We start from the raw sequence: 21,738 nt of genomic DNA on the forward strand, positions 1-21,738 counted from the left end.
TTGTTCAAATGCAACAGTAGGTGATCAATTTTATAATAATAATAATAATAATAATAATAATAATCATCATCATCATCGTACTCAGTATATCCCACCTATGGTAGGGTCTGAGGAGGGTAAGATGTAGACAGCCTTACCTCTACCCCATAGGGATAGAAAGGCTGCTTCCGGTAAGACCCCCGACTCGATAGTAGTTTTGCATCAAGCCTTGGACATAAGACACATAGCACTCATAATAATAATAATAATAATAAATGAATTAGCATATCCTTACGACAAAGGGAAACAGGTGGAAGTTCTCTCTTTCTTAGCACTCAAAAGATGCATTGCAACAAAAGTAGGTGGCTAATCATAAAATGTCTTTAAAGCTTTGACCTAACCTTATATATATATATATATATATATATATATTCAAAATTCATTGCATGGTTCATATGCAGTAATTAATAACAAAAGCTTCCAGCTTATTCTTGAACGAGAAAGAGAGATGGGTGGTTTTGTGAGAATAATATTAGTTGCAATAACCTTACTTCTTTCGGTGTACTCGGCTGCTGGCATTACAAGGAACTATGCGTTTAATGTATGATGCTGCATTTGATACTACATATCTATATCTAACATGTTATAATAAGTGTATTTTTATGTAGTAAGGTAACATATGTCCGTATATTATATACGTTAATTAATTTCCGCAGATCCAGCTGCAAAATGTGACACGGCTTTGCCACACGAGGAGCGTGGTGACAGTGAACGGGAAATATCCAGGTCCACGAATTGTAGCTAGGGAGGGTGACCGCTTGCTTATCAAAGTTACTAACCATGTCTCCAATAATATTACAATCCATTGGTACCATGCATGCGTATTTTGTGATTCTAACACGAAATTAACTAATTAGATTCGCGTATTCCATGTAATTACAAGAAATATCTTTCTATGTTTCTCCAGGCACGGTATTCGTCAGCTGCGGAGTGGATGGGCAGACGGGCCAGCGTACATAACACAATGCCCCATACAAACAGGACAGAGTTATGTGTACAACTATACGGTCGCTGAACAAAGAGGAACTTTGTTTTGGCATGCACATACATCATGGCTACGAGCGAGTGTGTACAGTCCTCTTATTATTCTCCCGAAGCTTAATGTCCCGTACCCATTTACAAAGCCTTATAAAGAAGTTCCCATCATCTTCGGTAAATACTTTCTGCATCTAAAATCAATCAATTTTTTAAAGTTTTTTGAGGTACAAATAATTATGCCGTCGCCTGCAGGAGAATGGTTTAATACGGACCCAGAAGCTATAATTGCCCAAGCAACACAAACCGGTGGAGGTCCAAATGTTTCGGACGCCTATACCTTCAATGGCCTTCCTGGTCCTTTGCATAACTGTTCTGCTGAAGGTACTTTGTTAATATATATGTGTTTTCAGCCTAACTAGATTATTTATTTAATATGCATGCATGTTTGCTGGCTGGCAGATGCGTTCAAAATGAAGGTGAAGCCCGGGAAGACATACCTGCTTCGACTGATCAACGCAGCACTCAACGATGAACTCTTTTTTAGCATAGCAAACCACACCCTCACAGTCGTTGAAGCTGATGCCATTTACTTTCGACACTGAAACGCTTATACTAGCTCCTGGTCAAACCACCAACGTCCTCCTTAAGACCATACCCAAATTTCCCGGTGCCAACTTTCTTATGTCTGCTAGACCATATGTTACAGGACAAGGAACCTTTGACAATTCAACAGTTGCTGGTGTAATCGAATACGAGTCGTCCATTCGAATGAAAACCCTGCCACTCTTTAAAGCGCCATTGCCATCTTTGAATGACACTTCATTCGTGACACGGTTTTCAAATAGACTTCGAAGCTTGGCAAGTGCTCAGTTTCCAGCTAATGTCCCACAGAAGATCGACAAACATCTCTTTTTCACTGTAGGACTTGGTACGAGTCCTTGCGAAGCAAATAAAACTTGCCAAGGTCCAAATGGAACTAGGTTTGCTGCATCCATCAACAATGTGTCCTTTGTACAGCCAAGCGTCGCCCTTCTCCATTCGCATTATTCCGATCAGTCAAAGGGTGTTTACACTCCTTATTTCCCCATCAGCCCCTTACATTGGTTTAACTATACCGGGACTCCTCCGAATAATACCTTTGTGAGCAATGGTACAAAGCTTATGGTTCTTCCGTTTAATACCAGCGTCGAGTTAGTCATGCAAGATACCAGCATTCTTGGCGTCGAAAGCCACCCGCTTCACCTTCATGGCTTCAATTTCTTTGTTGTCGGTCAAGGGTTTGGAAACTATGATCCTAACAAGGACCCTAAGAACTTCAATCTTGGGGACCCTATTTGTAGAAACATGAAATGAATCTGACCTGATCCATGACGATGTTCCCCGGTCTTCGAGATGAACGAACCACGACTCGATCTTCTTCTCCGGTAGCTTAAGATCTGCAATGGTTTTTGGGGGTGTGGAGGTGACTGCTAAGAAATTTCAAGGATCTCTTGTTTACAGACACAAAAATGGTTATGGTGGTGGCTCTTATTGAGAACAACCAACCCTTAATAAGGAGGTGGAGACCTCCTTATATAGGGAGCCTCATGGTCACCATCATGGTACCCTAATGGGCCTAGCCCAGTTAGGGTTACCTCCACAAAACCCCCTCAGCCCAATAATATTGTATTAGTCCATATAATAAAATAAGCCAGACATAATAAATTAAGGTCGTAAGCCGGGTTTAGTACCATACCCCTACAAGTACCATACCCCTACAAGCCCCCCAAGTCCAGTGTTGCTCCTAGGCGTGCAAGCGTTTAGGTGGAGCGCTGGACTTCATAAGGTGTGTTAGGATATGAGGCGGTTTTTTCCTTTTTCTTCGGCCTCGTCTTTATTGTCTTTGAGTTTTGAGAGGTTTCCTCCATGATGGTGACATGTTGTGATCCTTATGATAATAATGGTGCACTGGCATGAATAAGATATAGCACGCATCATAACAGTAGTGGCGCGGGGCCTGATAAAAGATAGAGTGCGCATCTCGATAATAATGTAATGCAACTTGCGCGCGAGGCAGCTTACGAGCTATAAAAATAATGAAGCTTGCGCGCGAGGCGACTTACGAGCTATAAAATAACGAAGCATGCGCGAGTTGCGGCTTATGAGCTATAATATGATGATAATGACTGGCCCACAAGGGCCTCTTCTACGCAGGATGACTATCCCGGCTTGTCTTCAAAATAATAATGGAGGCACAAACGGCCAGATAATAATAATAATGTCATATGTGCTTGTGCGACTCGTAGCCGAACCTGCAAAAACATATCAACTAAAAGTGGATGTACTACAAGGTTCCCATCCTCGGGCAAATTATGAGGTGTGCCCAACCTACGTTGGCGCGTGGCCGTTTGGGATATTATTAGGCTCCCGACCTTTATGTTTGGCGCGTGGCCATGTGGGATATTATTAGGCTCCCGACCTTTATGTTTGGCGCGTGGCCATGTGGGATATTATTAGGCTCCCGACCTTTATGTTTGGCGCGTGGCCATGTGGGATATTATTGGGCTCCCGACCTTTATGTTTGGCGCGTGGCCGTTTGGGATATTATTGGGCTCCCGACCTTTATGTTTGGCGCGTGGCCGTTTGGGATATTATTAGGCTCCCGACCTTTATGTTTGGCGCGTGGCCGTTTGGGATATATTAGGCTAACATACGTTATGCGAGAGCTTTCGGTGCATGCATGGCGGAGGGTTGAGCGCGCATGCATGGCGGGGAGTTGAGCGCGCATGCATGGCGGGAGTTGAGCGCGCATGCATGGCGAAGGGTTGAACGCGCATGCGAGGCGGGGTTGAGCGCGCATGCATGGCGGGGTTGAGCGCGCATGCATGGCGGAGAGTTGAGCGCGCATGCATGGCGGGGTTGAGCGCGCATGCATGGCGGGGAGTTGAGCGCGCATGCATGGCGGGGTTGAGCGCGCATGCATGGCGGGGTTGAGCGCGCATGCATGGCGGAGTTGAGCGCGCATGCATACCCCTACACTATTGAAAGAAACACGGTTGGTGTCCCTTCTGGCGGGTGGGTCGCTATACGATTTCTTGCGGATAACCCAGGTTTGTTTCTACATATGCTCTATCACTGTTGTTTCTTACGGCACAAGATGTATTCGAATTCGTCATTGACGTGTTTTTGTTTTTGCTAGGTGTATGGTTCATGCATTGTCATTTGGAAGTTCATACAAGTTGGGGGTTGAAGATGGCCTGGCTCGTCTTGGATGGAAAACTTCCCAACCAGAAGCTTTTACCTCCACCGGCTGATCTTCCAAAATGTTGAAACTTCTTTTGGCTGCTTCAACTCAATTCACATCAATTCTTTTAGCATTCAGTTTTATCGGATTTGTAACTAGCTTTCATTTTGGCATTATAGTTTTCAATTTCCGAATTTTATGTATGTTGGGAAACATTCTTAGTAAAATATATTCTTCTTTCAACCGTATGCTAATTTTTATTTTGTGCTGGTGAATGTTATGTTTAGACCCGACATTCATACGTAAGCGTAACATTTGTTTTTTTCTTTTTTCAATTCTAGCACGTCCCTTTTAATATTACTCCTGGATTACTCATCGTCCACTATATGACTCGAAGAGACACAATTTACAAGTGCCAAAAACGAAATTAAACATATGAGAATCAGCACAATCATATACTCTCTAGCCTTGTATAAGTTTATAAAGTTTGGAAGCTTTGCAACTTCTAGCAATTGGTATCTACAAGTTACTGACATTATTCGTTTATTGATTTAGGATCGTTCTCATTACAAATGAGATGATTTGCAGGGTGCTTATAGGATTCCCGGGTTGTGAAACCCCTCTCAATCCAACGTGACGGTACAAGCATAACCGTCTACACTTAGGTTACGCTAAATAACACAATTTGATACTTTTATTAACTACATAATACTTAGGTACCCACACACTCATTATGGCAAATGAAAGACAAAAACCCAAAAAGAAATAAGACGTGGCATACCAAAATAATATTGGTATTCATATAGCTTACGATACCAAATATACTATATTTGTATTTATATTTATAAATAATAAACAAAGCATGTCAACTTGTTCACCCATTTAACACAATTAGTTATGTGTTACTAGGGGTGAGGCGTGTAAGAAACCGAAAAACCTAAAAAACCAAACTAAACCAAAAACCAACGGTTTAATTTCAAATTTTTGTAAAAACCAAAATTATGATTCGGTTTTGGCTTTGGATGTAATAAAAACCGAAAAAACAGTACTGAACATAATTTCTCTGACAGGTCCGAGCCCCGGTGCGGAAGCATGAATATTCGGTGTTATTAACGACAGTGGAGCTCGGAACTAGGGTTAGGATCGAATCTCACTCGTATTCACTCTTGAATGATGTTAGTTGGACGGATGAGGTGTATTGGGAGAGAGCCTGATTTGATTAACAATCAACAATAAAGTAGGATGAACAATTGTAATCAAAACACAAACAAGATAGAAACGGTAGTATGAAATATTAGCCGAATGATTCTCATTAAGATGAAACACTCATACATACAATCAATTAAGAAATATCTCAGCCGCCACCAGGAGAGCTCATCCTGGAGGCAGAGACTCTCTCAAAGGGATAAAACCCTAATTCTCACACATACACAATACAGTCACTAATGCTAGACAAATGAATAAAAACATCTATTTATACTAGCCTAGCATTACTTGGTCTTCAAGCCATCCACCCTTGGTTGAGACCGAATAATACATTTTTCACCCAAAGATTAATTCGATGCGTCGGTCTAAAATATAAGTCCCAACATTCTCGTTTTTATTTTTTATTATAAGTAATTTATAAGACCTTAAAAATTATATAATTCAAATACTTTTTGCCAAATATATAATAATCAGTTAATAACTAACAAAACTATTTAGACCTAAATTCACAATTTTTGGCCTAAAATCTTTAAGTTCAAATAACATAAATCAAAAAACTGAAAATGAAACAATCGCAGCCAAACGGTTTCAAAATTCCAAAAACTAAAACTTCAATTTTTGTTTTGGTTTTAGCCCAAAATTGCCCCATGCACACTTGTGTTGTTTAGGTCATAAAATGGCTAGACACTGTAGACACATTTTTAGTGATTAACATGTCAGCCTGTCCATGACCGAACCCGTCAGCTCGTTTATAACCCTAACCGTTTGACTCAAACGCTAACTCAATTAACTCTGTCTAATCATATCACATAAACAAGCGTCGTAAATTTTGCAACTCTAATCGACTAAAACGAGCCACAATGAGAAATTTGATGAATAAAACGTAGATACCAAAGACAAGGTACTTATAAATGGCATGTCATTGAGAAAACAATCGATCATAATTCCAGAATTTTATAAAGTCGGAAAAAGAGATCTCTTGACAACATATGCCTGTCAAACAACCAGACATACCAAAAACAAAAAAAATCCCATTTTTCTAGCTTAAAATTAAATCTCTAAGTCTTGTAATGAAGCTAATTTTCAGGATTTCACTCCCTCCAAAAAAAACAAAATACTAGTTTGGAGGACAAAATTCATTAGTAAAAAGTTAGTCTTCTTTGAGCTTATTGACATACTTGAGAAACGCACGAGCCGGATTCTCTCTTGGCGGTGCACGTACACGGCTCGACCTCCTCAGTTCAGCCTCTTCTTCCATTTTGATCCTCTGAGCCTCCTTTGACTTCTTCTGCAGTTCACCTCTGCAAACAAAAAACAGTCTCTTAATAAACACATCAACATAACTTCTAAAAAAAAAAAAATAAGTTAACGAATCTTACGATATTTTGTTGTAACGTTTCTCCAGCTGCTTTTTAAGAGCCTTTTCCCGCTCACCTTTTTCATTCAGTGACCCCAACAAATCATCAAGCTGCAGTTACAAAAATTACAAGTCAAGAAAATGAGAAAGATTCGTAAATGTGTATGTACATGTAGAGCTATCTTATACCTCTGGTTTAGTTGAATAGTAACCCCACTGTTTGTTATCGCAGCTTTCAACAAATATTCGTGCCTCCTTGCGGAAATACCAGTACCTGTTAAAATCCCTGTCTTTACCTAACGGATTGGTGCGTATGAATCTCTTCTCCATTTCTCGCTGCAGATATTCTTTCTGCAGATACAATAATAAAAATAAAAAGCAATTTAACAGAGGTAGAATATATGTAGCATATACATACATATATACGTGTGTGTGTGTGCATACAAAACATAGAAAAAAAAGAGAGATCTTACTCTGTGTTCTATATTTGTTATATCATCTGTCTTGTTTTTCTCAGCATCCATCAATTTCTTCGACCCCTTTGCTTTTGAATCTTTGACTTCTGTATCTAACTTTACCTTCTTCGCATCCTTCTCGGACGACTTGCCTTGTTTCTTCCCACTATACTCCAACATTAACACCATCCATTCTCAACAATCTTTCAACCGCAAAATTTATCATCAAATAGAAAAACGTAGAGGTGGCAAAACGCGTGAGTCAAAACATTATTTTTCTTCTTTCATTTATTTTTGGTCTCTTTTGGGTAAACTCAAAACACGGTTTTTGTTCAAAAATTTCAACTTTTTAATGCGATAATATGAGTACAAAGACCATACTATTTCACATATAATATACTTTTTAAATGAATTTGGAGGTTGTTGGATCAGACCAAGAATGTGTGTGAGAAGTCAACTGGTCAAAGCATGAATTCAGGGCATATTCAAACACTTCAGTTTCTGTTTTCAGTTGCTGATAATTAAGAAACAATTTAACATTACTTTTAGTAAATAGGCGTTAAGGTTTGAGTGCCTTTTCTTATGTCAGTAACTTAGGAAATCTTTCGTTTTTCCGTTTATATTACCTTTGTTTTAGATAGTTTAGAAAATATTCCAAAAAATGTGTAATTTTTATTATGGGTGCAAATGAGCCGAGCCCAAGCTCGACTAGGCTCGTGCTCGGCTCGTTTAATTTACACAGCTCGAGCTCGGCTCGTTTCGAGCTCTACTTCTAAAGCTTGAGCTCGGCTCGTTTACTATTTCTTAATTAACTTTTATATATTTATAAGTTTTTTTATATATTTTAGGCTCGCTTATTAAACAAGCTTATTTTTAGGCTCAGGCTCATTTAAGCCTGGCTCGATCGAGCTTTTTCACGAGCCAATCTCGAGTAGCTAGCGAGCAACTCGACTCGTTTGCACCAATAGATTTTTGAATTTGACTGACTTGCCAACAGAGGTTAAATGCTATATAAATACCCTTCAGGTGACTTTCACCTGAAGGGTATTTATATAGCATATTCCAATTTACAATTTTTTTATGTTATCAGTTTGACCCGAAACGACCCATTCATAAGTAAACTGTTTAAAATTACCACCTCTACACAACCAATACTAACCTGTTCTCAGAAATGTGAGCATCATTTCCATTTGAAGCAGCCTTCACCATTTCTTTTATCTCTCTCCTCATTCTTCCTTGTTCCAGTGCTTCACCTCGTTTTTCTGCTGCCAGTGCCTTTCGCTCTTCAATATATTCATCCAGCTTTTCTCTCATTATGTCGCTTGCAAGGACTACACTAATTAATTGAGCAAAGATAGCTAGCTTTGCATGAATATCTAAAAGACCATAATGACCCCGCCTAATGGTACTTATGTGAGTAGATAGTTCCTCATTGCCCTCTAATTCCAAGAAATCACACATGTAATCCCTCCATGTGACCAACGAAATCTGCATCAAATGACATATTAATAAATAGAGCAAAATTATTTTCACAGGTACGATTTTGCCCTTTTAACAAAATATGGATATTATTTTGTCTTTAGCAGGTCAAATGAATTTGTTTTTAAAGCATTACAAGTATATAACATGTAACAATAGGTCACATGGAATTTAAACGTATACCACCAATTTATTTAAAAATCTAAACTGTTATAAAATGGAAAAATACTAAAATTGTGGTCGGGTAAAGTTTTGACCTGCACTGAAATTACCCCGTTTTAGATTTTACCAGATACCAACCCGTCCGATTAAATAAAAGACCAAATGAGTAAAGTTTAAAAGACTTCACCCAAAAATAACAGGTAAAAATAGCCCATTTGGTTTTTAAATGTTTACCACCTCATAAAACAATTATTAAAAAAATAGATTATAAAAACTGGTAAAATAAAAAAAATAAAAGTGTTGTCGAGTTAACTTGAACCACATTAATTAAGGTTACCGGTTTTGACCTGATATCGACCCATCTATTTGAGCAAACAAAATGCATTTGTAATTTAAGAAACCATGAGCCGTACCTTAAGCTTTCGTTTTTTCTTCTGTAGAGCTATGAAATAATCACCCTCGTCCTTTATAAGCAAACGAAGAAGAGCAGAATAAGACTCCACAATGAGGACTACATTGCTTTCTTTGTAGCAAATCGCATTTTCAAAATCATCCAATGAAAATGGCAACAAGTTCAATAGTTTACTGTAAGAACAACAAAAATCCCAAGTCATCAAAAGATCACCAACACACTCCATTGGTACTTTAAAATCTCTGGTTGGTGGAGGACGGGTAGTAAATACAGGATCATCAGCAGCAGGACGCACCAACAAATCATCAATTGGATATTTGATAGGCACAGCATCTTCTGTTATGTTTAGATACATCAAAAATTGTTAAAAATATATTTAGTAGAGTGCAAGATATTTAAGTAGTACAAGATTATACCAATCTCCTTGTCATCGTTCAGTTTCGTTCGCTTACGTTCTCCATTATTCGCCTCCTGGAAAGAAACAAATAGTTTATTACAAGGAACCGTTTTGAGATTAAGGTTAAATTATATGTCTAACCGAGTAAACGAATGGAATGTAATAATGGAAAACTATAAGGAAACGAGTAAAATAAAGCAAAAATTAGCCAAAGTAACCTTTTGATGCAATAAACTTCAGTAAATATGATTGTGTGGCCATTAAGTGTACATAAGTGTGTAAAGGGCACCCAGCCTGTACATAAACCACCCAACCTGTACATAAAACTACCCAACCTGCCCATTTTTCTATCTCTAATTGATATAACTTTCCTTCATTCCATTTTTGTCTCATGTTTTCATGTTTTCTCTTTTTTTCCTTCAAATTTCAAATACTCTTAGAGATTCATTATCAGATATTATAGCCAGAGCTTTGATTTATAAACTGAAGCAAAAGCCTAATGGTATTGGCGAGACTTAAAAAAATTTATAGCTATAACATTCAACTACTTGATGTATAGGAAACATGATATATAATTTATATACTCTACTAAGATCAGCACATGCACCTTGGTCCCAACATCTCTCAAGTCTTTATCATTTTATACCAAGAGAGCTCATAAAACAAAAATGTTACCTTGTCTTTCTTAGAAAGTTTTCTCTTGGGTGCAATCTTGTCCCTCAACTCCTCTGGAAAAATAGTTGAGATCCCATATTTATCTGCCAACTTATCATGAAGCACCCAAGGAGCACTCCTATATGTAGACTCTCTAATAAAAGATTTCAAAACATCTCTACTAAATGGCAACTTTTTCTTGATCAAATCATCTCCACTTACAACAGCACTTTCAGTTACTTTCTTATCTTTATCAAGCCACGCTACCTGGTACCGTGTCTTTTCAACTTCCTCATCAATTACTTTCACTATTTTGCAGGGATAGATACGGTTGTTTTTCCTCCCATATATCTCACTGCCTTCTGGCAAACGCTCTCTTAAATTTGTGGCAATACCAGCCACAAGATCTCTTAAAGAGAGCATGCCTGCAAAAACCAGATACAGCTTAACTCAAACTGTAACATCAGACAAACACTTCTTTATGTACTAAAAGAACTCAACACAGAACATTAAACCTCAATAAAGAATAATAAGGTAGAAAAAGAATGTATCTATCACGACACGCTTATCCAACATTCAAATTAGTACCAGAAACTGCATTGAACTTTAAACTTTAAAGGATCAGCCACCTAAAAAAATTGATGCTAGTCTTTTAAGTAGAAATTAACAGGTGTCAACCACTAAGAGTCATAGTCTTATAACTCTAGTTAAAGAATGAAGCAAAGAAAAGATAGTTCAAAACATTTGATAGTATCATTGTTCACTTCAATGATCTGTCTAAGCTGAACTTAGAACAAAGATCACAGGATCACTAATCTGGAATAATATAAAAGGACAACATGAGTTGGTTAAACAACCACAACTTAATTCCAGCAAAAACATATAACTCAAAACTCTTAACACATAAATTAATCTGTTAGTTTTTGGAAGAGATAAAGGCAGGTAATGTATACCCTAACAGAAAATATTGACTAACACATAAAGGCAGGTAATGTAACTGAAAGCATAACCTGAGAATAAACTAACTCGCCATCAACTATAAAAAACAACACAATAAGATAGGAAGAGTGATTACTGAATTGAACATCACGCAGCACAGGCTCCATCAGTTCTTTGGGAAACTGCTGAACCTTCTCATTCGTCTGTTTTTCTGAAACTAGTGCTTCTTCATAAGTCAAGTTGGTTTTTCCAGTGCTCTTGCAAGTCCATACCCTTTCACGATACAGGTTTATCCGTTCCAAGTATTCACTATTAACCAGAAACATATCATTTCAATCAAAGATAGAGCATATAACCTCCATCTTTCAAGTAGATTTTTACATTAGTACAAAGAAAGCATAAATTTTATTTTTCTTACTGCTCTAGTAACAAACAACAACTAGTTAACCTACATTGTCACCCGTGTGTAGGGTAAAAAGATGGAAAAAAATGCATATAAATTTGCAATGCATTTCACAAAAGTATATTACAGAGGTGTATATCCACACAAAGATCTTTCATCCATCGCTCAAACTTTAGGGCAAAAATCTGTTTTAAGATCTTTTAAATCAAAATTACTTTTAACTTAATAACGCAGATGCATTCTCCTTCTAAATCATAAGTAATGACCAAAAAAAAAATTACCCATAATCACGAAAAATCTCTTTAGTAAAGCGAATTTGAAACACCAACTCCTCAGGCATCAAATCATCAGGTCTCTCCAAAAGAGAGAACGGCTTCCTTTTAAGCAATGGCATTTCATCAAACACCTCACCTGCACATACAAACATCCAAAACAAATCAAACAATATCCTACAATAAAACTACCAAAATGCCACAGACCGTTTCTAAACCCTAAAACTTTGTTTTGCAACTAATTCCAACAAAACAATCTAGGAATGACCAAACTGACAAAACTTTTAAGTTTTAACGGCACTTCATCAAACAACTCAAATGCACAAACAAACATCCACATAAAATCAACCAAAAACCTACAAAAAATTACCAAAATGCCACACGCCATTTCTAAACCTTAAAACTCTGCTTTCTCAATTAATTTCAACAAAACAATCTCACAATAACCAAACTTACACAACAATTAAGTAATGGCATTTCATCAAACAACTCATATACACATATAACAAAAATGTGACACACACCTTTTTTCTAAACCCTAAAACTGTCTTCTAAATTAATTTCAACGGAACAATCTCACAATAACCAAACTAACAAAACTTTTAAGCAATAGAATTTCATCAAACACCTCACCTGCACAATAACCAAAACGCCTAAAAAATTTACCAAACTGCCACACGCCATTTCAAAACCCTAAAACATGATTTTCTCAACTAATTTCAACGGAACAATCTCACAAAACTAAAAAAAACTTTTAAGCACTAGCATTTCATCAAACAACTCACATGCACAAATAACCAAAAGACCAAACAAAATTACCAAAACACCACACCCAATTTCTAAACCCTAAAAAGCAGTTTTCTCAACTAATTCCAACGAAACAATCTCACAATAACAAAACTAACGAAACTAACAAAACTATCAAATAATGGCATTTCATCAAACACCTCACCTGCACAAAATGCCAAAAAAAAATAACAAACAGCCACACACCATTTCTAAACCCTAAAACGATGTTTCCTCAATTAATTTGAACAAAACAATCTCACAATCAACAAACTAAGAAAACATTTAAGCAATAGCATTTCATCAAACAACTCACCTGCACAAATAACCAAAATGCCTCAAAAATACCAAACTGCCACACGCCATTTCTAAACCCTAAGACACCATTTTCTCAACTAATTTCAACAAAACAACCTCACAATAACCAAACTAACAAAACTTCACATTTCATCAAACATCTCACCTACACAAACAACCATCCACACAAATCAAACAAAATCCTACAAAAAATTACCAAAATGCCACACACCATTTCTAAACCCTAAAACGCTGTTTTCTCAACTGATTTCAACAAAAGAATTGCCTAACCAACAAACTGTAGGAGCTATCTACATAAACAACACCCTGTAGGAGCTATCTACATAAACAACAAATGACGACCTAAATAAACCCTAAAACTCTGTTTTGTCAACTAATTTCAAGTTCAACGAAACAATCTGACAGTAACCAAACTAACAAAACTATTAAGTAGTCACGACATTTCATCAAACACCTCATCTGCACAAACAAATAAAAGCAAAAAATGACCAAAATGCCACACGCCATTCCAAACCCTAAAACACCATTTCCTCAACTAATTCCAAGCAAACAAACAATCTCACAAATAAACAAACTAACATAGTGATTTCAATGATGACGTAAGCAAACCCTAATTACATGTCGAAAACCCTAACTGCAAGCCGCAAGCGAGATTCAATCAAAAGAAACAAAATGCAAATAATATTACACCAGTTCCCGCCACAATTTGATTGAAAACCGTACATAATCCGTCGAGTAAAGCAGTAAGAGTAAAGTGAAATAAAACGATTTACCGGCGGTTAGTTGGTTGGTTGGTCCGGTGGGTTTTGACGGTGGCGATTGATTTTATTTGATTTGGTTTCTCTACGCGCCGGTTAATAGTCTTTTTGAGAGACTCTTCCTTCCTTTGTTCTCGGGAGCCAAATATATATCAAAAGTTTAGTAGAGTAGATCTTGGTATTATATAAACTAGTCCTTTTGGGTTTTCAACAAAGACTAGACGCACCTTGCTTACGTGTCGTTACATCATTGGTTATTGGGTGCTGCGTTGAGGATTTTTTAATTGGAAGGACATCTGGCGCAATGTCATTGGTTCTTGCACGTGCCACGGAGAGGGTTTTTCTTATTTGTATTTTTATTGTTGAGGAGTTGTTACGTTAAGCACCCTCCGTTTGCGTTTAGAGTTGATTACGCTAATAGTCCGTGTGGTTTGCTAGAATTGACGTTTTGGAGGTACAACTTTGAAAGGTTGTGTGTTTTAGATCTTAATCGTTGTTCTTTATTCGCTATAAACCATGAATCATAGCCGGTGCGTGCAAAGAAGAAAAGGGTGTGCGTGAAGTGGATTGTTTTTCTTTTTTTTTATTTTATCTTTTGAGTTATTTAGAACATGTTAAAAGTTGAAAATAAAAGGTCTCAATCACACAACTTTTTAAAGTATGGGCGTAAGTGGAATTATATCAAAGTTAAATGGATTCAGTCACATAACTAGTCCTTTAGCTATGAAAGAAAGACTAAGAGGTCCCTCTTCTTTATTTAGGATCGTTTCACAAGGTGCGCGTGTCGTTGTGCCATTGGTTATTGCTCTTGTTGTGTTGGGATTTTTTTAATTGAAAGTACATGTGTCACAATGTCATTGGTTCTTGCACGTGTCATGTCGATGGTTTTGTTTATTCATATTTAATTGTTGTGGAGTTGTTACATTAAGTTCCTCCTGCTTGCGTTTAGAGTTTGTTATGCTAATAGTCCATGTGGTTTGGTGGAATTGACACTTTGGAGGTATAACTTTAAAAGGTTGTGTTACAGATTTTAGCTTTCGAGACGTGCACAAAGTGGACTGTTTTTTTTAAGTCATTCAGAATGTGTTAAATTTTGAAAATAAGAGATCTCTAAAACACATAAGTTTTTAAAGTCATACAAGTGTTATAATCAAATGAACTATTTGTGTTATTAATATTTGCTTGCTTAATGTATTGATATTTTTATCCAGTGAGTTTATTGTTTTTACTTGTTATACCAAAAAAAAATTTAACTAATTTTTGTATTCTTTGCCTTATGCATCTTATGAGGCTCGAACCCCAGTTTTTGCTGGATAACATCAATGTCTTTACTATCACACCACTAGGAGCGCGACACATGTTATACCAAATGATTTGACTTTAACAAATGCATATTATATTTTTCTTTTATAAGTTTCAACATGTGTAATCTTTTATAAAAAAACATCATAAGTGCTACCTCATATTTTAATTTCTCAAAAATAACCAAATCACCACTAATCATTATCTAATGACTTATACGCACCAAAGTAAATAGTTTTAACTCAAATGTATTGTATTTTAATCAGATTTAAACATTAACCCACTTTATAATCTCCAAGAGCTCATAACTTTCATTAATAGTTCAATGACCATTAGGTATATCAGAAGCGCAAACAAAAATCAAATGATAAACTATACGCAAGATAAACTATACACTAATAAGCTAAAATAGAACTTAAATCTCTAAACCTAACCCATGAATTCATCACTAAAAAAACAGAACTTAAGGATGTGTTTGGGATTGTTTATTTAAGAGAGATAGGCCTTTTTGTTTAAATGACTTATTAACTTATGAATTTTTTATAAGAAGTTTTTTAAAAAATGTTTGGATTAGCTTATGTGTTAGGGAAAACCAAAATGACTAAAAATGATACTCTTTTTAAAAAATGATGTTACGTGTTTTGAGGGTTAGAGGGGTGTAATAGGTAAATCAAACCCATTAAGTTAATAAGTTACAAATTTCTAAATTTTCAAAACCCCTTTATTTTGCATTCTCCATAATTTAATTCTCATAAGGCCTTATAGTTTGCTAAACAACTTATACACCTTGTTAACTTTTCAAAAAGTTTATAATGAGAATCCATCTGATCTGATTCAATACATATATGATCTAGTCTTTGATATGAATGATGTTTAGGGTTACATTAACTGTGTGTGAATTACGGTTAAAGGAATATATCACAGAATAGTAACCAACTTTCAAAAGTGTTCCAATTAGATCACTCATGCATATTTTTCTCAAATCGAGTCACTAAATCTTCAAACGAGTCTCGTCGATTTTTTTGTGTGTCAAGAAAGAAATGGAGGATAAGACATGGGGGTTGGATTTTGCAATATATGTATTTATATTTTAAAAAAATTAAAAACGTTAATTATATTAAAATTCATAAATAAAATCCATATCACCACCCAACGTCAACATAAAAAAACAGATAAAAAGAGTTCTTATGTGAAACAAAAAAGAAAACGCGAAAAAAACATGTTAGAACCTTTAACTTAATAAAATATGAAAGTTTAATGACTTAATTGGAACATTTGTTAAAGTTGAGTGACTTAATTGAAATACTTTTGAAACTTCGTTACTATTCTATGAAATTGCTCCTTACGTTAACTGTGTGTGTTGAGAGAGCAATTGGACATAGTAACTGTTTCGGTCAAAAATTGGCAAAGCAACTTTTGATCAAATTAGTGCGTGAGGGGAAGTGCTTGTTGATGATAAGATCGAACACAACGATATGATTACGAGGGAAAAAACCCTTGATCACAATAATCTTACGTCGGTCAAGAATTAACAACGTAATCTTTGGTCGAATTACTTCGGTCAAAGATTAAGAACGTAATTTTTGGTCGGATTCGTATATGATTATGGTAATCTCCGGCACAAAAAACCCCCGGACGGTGAAAACTATCACCGTCGACTTTATTAATAACGAAAATTGGTGATTACAAGTGGTGGAGCTGATAAGTGATCAAATGCTAAGTGTTACAGAGTATGCTGGTAGCTAAGTAAGTGAATGAGTGTGTGGCCTAAAGATATTATCAGCTCATATATATAATAAAGGATTACAACTGCTATCCCGAAATAACCGGAAACCCTAGACTATTTCTTCCATAATCTGTTGCTTGCCCACGTTCCATTTGACGAAGTTCAAGCATTAGCCGTTGTAAGTCCACGTTCGTATTAGCATATTTAACACGTGATCTTATCTGCAAAACAAATAAAAATAATATAGGACAATTTAATTAGTCAAATACCATCCTCGGAATATTAGCGTTGACAGGATAGCTCAAAATCCTTGAATTGTAGCTCATCCCGAGAATAGAAAATCTACACCCAACAATTGCCCCCAATTTTTACAGATAAGGCGCGACAGCTGTAAAAATTTCAAATTTCGAAAAGCAAAATATCTTCTGCCAACTGAAAGGACGTGCACGCGGATTGAGGAGAGCCTATAACTGTCCTTCCAGGTTATAATCAAACCATTTCCCAATCTCGAGTTAATACTTCTTCCATCGATTCACAATCAGGTCAGTTTCCCTTTCTTGTCTTCTTTAATTTCTTGAAATTTTTCTTCTGATCAAACGATAATGAGAAAGAGAACCCCTCGCGTGCCCAATCCTTTCTCCTTTGCAACCTCAGATGATTTTGTTGATCAGACTCTTATTCCGGCTACCGATGAAGACCAGTGTCTCTTTAAGGATCTTGACATTAGATTCTTGAAAGATTCAGGCTTGTTACCTGCCGAAGCCATCATTAGACCTTACGACCCTAAAGCCAAGGCTGACTTTTCTTCCAAAACCTGGGTGTGTTTCTTTTATTATCCTTTTTCGATCGACCTTTCATATCCATTTTCCCCGCTCATCCAGGAGTTCTTTGACGTGACTGGATTCTCGTACTCGCAAGTCATGCAAATGGTGTGGAGGGTTTTGGCTACAGTAGATCGTCTGAACAAAACCCATGGGTTGTCCATAGGCGTGCCCGAGATAGCTGCAACTTATAACCTCCAAACTCACGGATCTTTTCGCTATTGTCTTCAATCTAAATCTAGCCATCTTTACATGGTTCCCAAGGTGTCCAGTAGCGACCCCGATTGGAAAAAACATTTCTTTTTCGTCCGTCGAGACTCTATTCCCAATGGGATGAACTTGCCTATTAAATGGGTTCATAAGGGTAGGAAATCTGTAGGATATAATTTCTTTTTGCAAACGATTCATCTTAGCATGGTTTGTTTTTTGACAGTTGTGTTTGAGGATTTTATAAAGTTTAAGAAGGATACGAAGAAAAGGCTTAAGGCATTGTTCAAGGTTCCAGCAGAGGAGTGGGAGTTTTGGTTAGAGGAAGAAACAGGAGAAACAAGTGTGATCGCTGCGAAACCCGCTGAGAGTATGACTTCTGGTAAGTATTTTGGGGATTTTAGGTTTTCTAGGGATTTTGTTATCTTGAAAATAACTTAATAAACCATTGTATAGGGATGCCGAAGCCAAAGTCTTTTAGATTAGTTGATCTGGACGGTCTCAATGAGGATAGGACGGTGGTGAAACAAGAACATTCCAAGACACTTTCTCCGTCGGTATGAGTTCCAACGACTCGCCAGAAAAGTGCTGTACAGAAGAAGAGGAAAGCCACCACTTCGGCCGAGACCGAGCCCTTTGCTGACATGACCACTACCGATGCTGTGGAGAAGCCTCAAGCTCTTGCTAACTTTCTCGGAACAGTAAGTATCTTTGTTTATCCTGAAAATAGTAATCTACAAAAAAACTAATGTTAATTTGGGGATAACAGAAAACTGAAAGTTACCGTCAGATGTCCCAAGATGTTGAATTGTCCAAGAGAGAGGCTGAAGCCAAGCTGGCCGATATTCTATAGGCTGTTGACACAAAGGACAAGCTGCTAAAAAAGAAGGACAAAGAGATTTCGGATCTCAAAGCCTCATTTGAGTTGGGAGAAGACTGAGTTCTTTGAGAAGTGTGCAGCCGCCAGTATCTTGGAGTCGATGATCAAGATGTCAGAGGAAGCGCAAGCAAAAGGTCATGTGATGGACTCCTGGAATAATGTGGCTTGGAAGAAGAAACTGAAGATGCTGAGGGGGGAGAAGCTTGAAGAAGATGAGATGGCGAGTACTTCTGAGGTGATCAAGGATTCTGGTGCTGATGAAGAGGTGAAGGAGACTAAGGTTGGGGAGGCGACGGATTTGGAGAAGAAGGAAGGTGACAATGTTGAATGTGTAAAGGTTTGAACCTGGTCTCCAGGTTGTTTTTATGTGTTTTCAATGGTTGTTTTGAACAATTTGTATTTTGGTTATGTAAGGATAATGTAGTAGACTTAGGATAATGGTTTGGGTGGAGGGATCCTGGTTTAGGACGAAACCCAACCGTCTTTTATTTTCTGCTTTAGAACAATTATGATAGCTCGGGTGGATGGGCTCCGTTTTGAGTGAAACCCGGACTATCTTTTCCTGCATTATAATATTAGTACAACTTTTTATGACTTATATTGGTATTTTTTCGTTTTTAGAGAAAAACTTAAATTTGTTAGAAATGAAAAACTTCTTAGTTATAGTTTAAGTTTTACTCAATAAACCAACATCAAGTCATAAACTTCATCTTGTAAATAATACGACAGATAAAATATTTACAAATAGTAAATCATACCAGAACCGTACGTCAATTGACCTGAATATTGTGTAGACCATCTTATCCTGTGACAAGACCATTGTTTTAGGATGTTCTTCTGATCCTGGGGATATAGCGGTAGAATTGTAATATTAGTATTATCCTACTAATACCTTTAGAAATTATGGCGACAAGGCCCCTTAGAAGAGATGAAAAATCTCTTAAACCATTAGAAACAAACTTGCGACAAGGCCTTTTAGAAGAGATGAAAATCTCTTAAACCTTAAGAATGAACTGGCGACGAGGCCCTTTTAGAAGAGATGAAAATCTCCTAAACCTTAGATTATGGTACGTCTACCATAAACTTGAGGTTCAAACCGATAGCCGAGGATAACGAGGTAACAAGTCACTATATTTCATGTGCTGGCCCCGCCTCTCGAACTAAGGCCGAACAAACAAGCGCTACAGGCGACTTTAAGAAGAGGTGAAAACCCCTTAAACCTCAAGATTCATACCAATAGCCGAGGATAACGAGGTAACAAGTCACTATATTTCATGTGCTGGCGTCGCCTCTCGAACTAAGGCTGAATAAATGTGCGCTACAGGCGATCTTAAGAAGAGATGAAAATCCCCTAAACCTTAGAAGAGGTGAAAACCCCTTATACCTTAAGATTAAGCTGGCGACACAGCCGTTATAAACTGGCGTCGAAGGCCCAAGTTAACCTTATTCCATATGAGAGTCCCTCATATCTACAAAACAGTCAACTCTAAGTGAGGGGTGGGTGTTAGCCTTGCTAACACCCCTCCGATGCTTAAGTCAGTACCTTGTTTGAAGAATAATAATATTGAAAATAAATAAAAGTATAAATTCGAATACATACCTTGACTGTTTAGTATAACAGTTATCCTCAGGATAGAAGTCTTACATGAAATATTTTTTGAGGTGTATAGCATTCCAAGCCCTTGGTAGTAAGTCACCATCTAAGGTAGACAATTTGTATGCCCCCTTTCCTGCCTCTGAATCAATCAAGTAACGACCTTCCCACTTTGGTGCAAGCTTTCCATCCTTAGGATTGGTAGTATTCTGAAAAGCTTTTCGGAGAACCAAATCCCCTTCTTGAAACCTTCGAACTCTAATATTCTTGTTGTAGGACTTTGCTATCTTCTGTTGATAAGACGCCATTCTGATCTTTGCCAAATCCCGGAGTTCTTCTACCGCATCTAGATCTTCAAGTAGACTTCAAGTATTATATTCGGGATTTTGATGACTGACTCTAGCCGTCGGGATAACCATCTCTGTGGGGATAACTGCTTCAGATCCGAATACTAATGAGAAAGGAGTCTGACCAGTAGTATTCTTCGAAGTGGTTCTATCTGCCCAAAGAACAAAAGGTAGTTCTTCGGCCCACTTTCTTTTCTTAGACCCCAACTTTTTCTTCAGGTTATTGATAATGATTTTGTTGCTAGATTCAGCCTGTCCATTAGCCTGAGGGTGGACAGGTGTTGATGTGATCATCTTGATTCCCCAACTGGCACAGAAGTTAGTTGTTCTCTTGCCGATGAATTGCGAGCAATTGTCACACACTATCTCTATCGGGATCCCAAATCTTGTCAGGATATTGCGCTTGATGAATGAGATAACTTCTTTCTCTCTGACTTGAACAAAGGCTTCCGCTTCGATCCACTTCGAGAAATAATCCGTCATAGCCAACATAAAGACTTTTCCTCATGGGGCTCTTGGTAATTTCCCCACGATATCCATCCCCCACTTCATGAAAGGCCAAGGGGATATAATAGGATATAATGGTTCTGCTGGCTGGTGCAAAATGTTGTTGTGTCTCTGACATGCATCACATTTCTGAGAATAATCCATAGCATCCCTCTTCATCGTTGGCCAGAAATACCCCGTCCTAAGGATCTTGGAGAATAGTGCTCTGCCCCCAGTGTGATTCCCACAATCTCCATCATGGATATCCTGAAGAACTTCTTGAGCTTCCGCCTTCTCCAAGCACCTAAGATATGGTCCTGCAAGAGATTTTTTGTATAATATATCATTCATTATAGTATATGGGATTACCTTTGTGCGAAAAGCTCTTGGGTTTTCATCCTTGGGGATAACTCCATCCTGAATATATCTCCTAATCGGGATAATCCAAGAATCTTCATTATCCTCAGGATTCGTGACTCCCATATCTCTACCATCTTCTGATATTTCATTGACACCTTGTTCTTCTATTGCTGGGCT

At 37.3% G+C, this 21,738-nt stretch overlaps 1 protein-coding gene and 1 pseudogene across 3 annotated transcripts in view; one reads left to right on the top strand and one right to left on the bottom strand.

Moving 5' to 3' along the window:
• Positions 1–269: 269 nt before the first annotated feature.
• On the top strand, positions 270–4,388 carry LOC143563256 (laccase-17-like; annotated as a pseudogene). The gene is made up of 7 exons (XR_013140634.1): positions 270–580; positions 696–847; positions 947–1,191; positions 1,270–1,398; positions 1,477–2,347; positions 4,035–4,106; positions 4,196–4,388. The product of XR_013140634.1 is annotated as a laccase-17-like (transcript).
• Positions 4,389–6,388: 2,000 nt separating this feature from the next.
• LOC143563260 (uncharacterized) overlaps positions 6,389–21,738 on the bottom strand; it is a 136,930-nt gene continuing 121,580 nt past the window's right edge. Inside the window, exons 1-11 of one of the 2 annotated variants that reach the window (XM_077050845.1) lie at positions 13,854–14,644; positions 11,986–12,115; positions 11,438–11,610; positions 10,384–10,787; positions 9,728–9,782; positions 9,313–9,647; positions 8,418–8,746; positions 7,277–7,424; positions 6,993–7,154; positions 6,826–6,914; positions 6,389–6,747 (exon numbers count right to left, since the gene is read on the bottom strand). In XM_077050845.1, coding sequence (XP_076906960.1) covers positions 6,597–6,747; positions 6,826–6,914; positions 6,993–7,154; positions 7,277–7,424; positions 8,418–8,746; positions 9,313–9,647; positions 9,728–9,782; positions 10,384–10,787; positions 11,438–11,610; positions 11,986–12,098 — 1,959 coding nt within the window. In that variant the 5' untranslated portion in view covers positions 12,099–12,115; positions 13,854–14,644 and the 3' untranslated portion in view covers positions 6,389–6,596. Of the gene's footprint in view, positions 6,748–6,825; positions 6,915–6,992; positions 7,155–7,276; positions 7,425–8,417; positions 8,747–9,312; positions 9,648–9,727; positions 9,783–10,383; positions 10,788–11,437; positions 11,611–11,985; positions 12,116–13,853; positions 14,645–21,738 lie in introns of those variants that run through there. The other variant, XM_077050846.1, reaches the window with a different exon arrangement.

This window comes from Bidens hawaiensis, unplaced genomic scaffold (assembly GCF_021521415.1).
Source record: "Bidens hawaiensis isolate Kalapana, Puna unplaced genomic scaffold, B.hawaiensis_p1.1 tig00021346_1, whole genome shotgun sequence".
In the NCBI taxonomy this organism is placed as follows: domain Eukaryota; kingdom Viridiplantae; phylum Streptophyta; class Magnoliopsida; order Asterales; family Asteraceae; genus Bidens; species Bidens hawaiensis.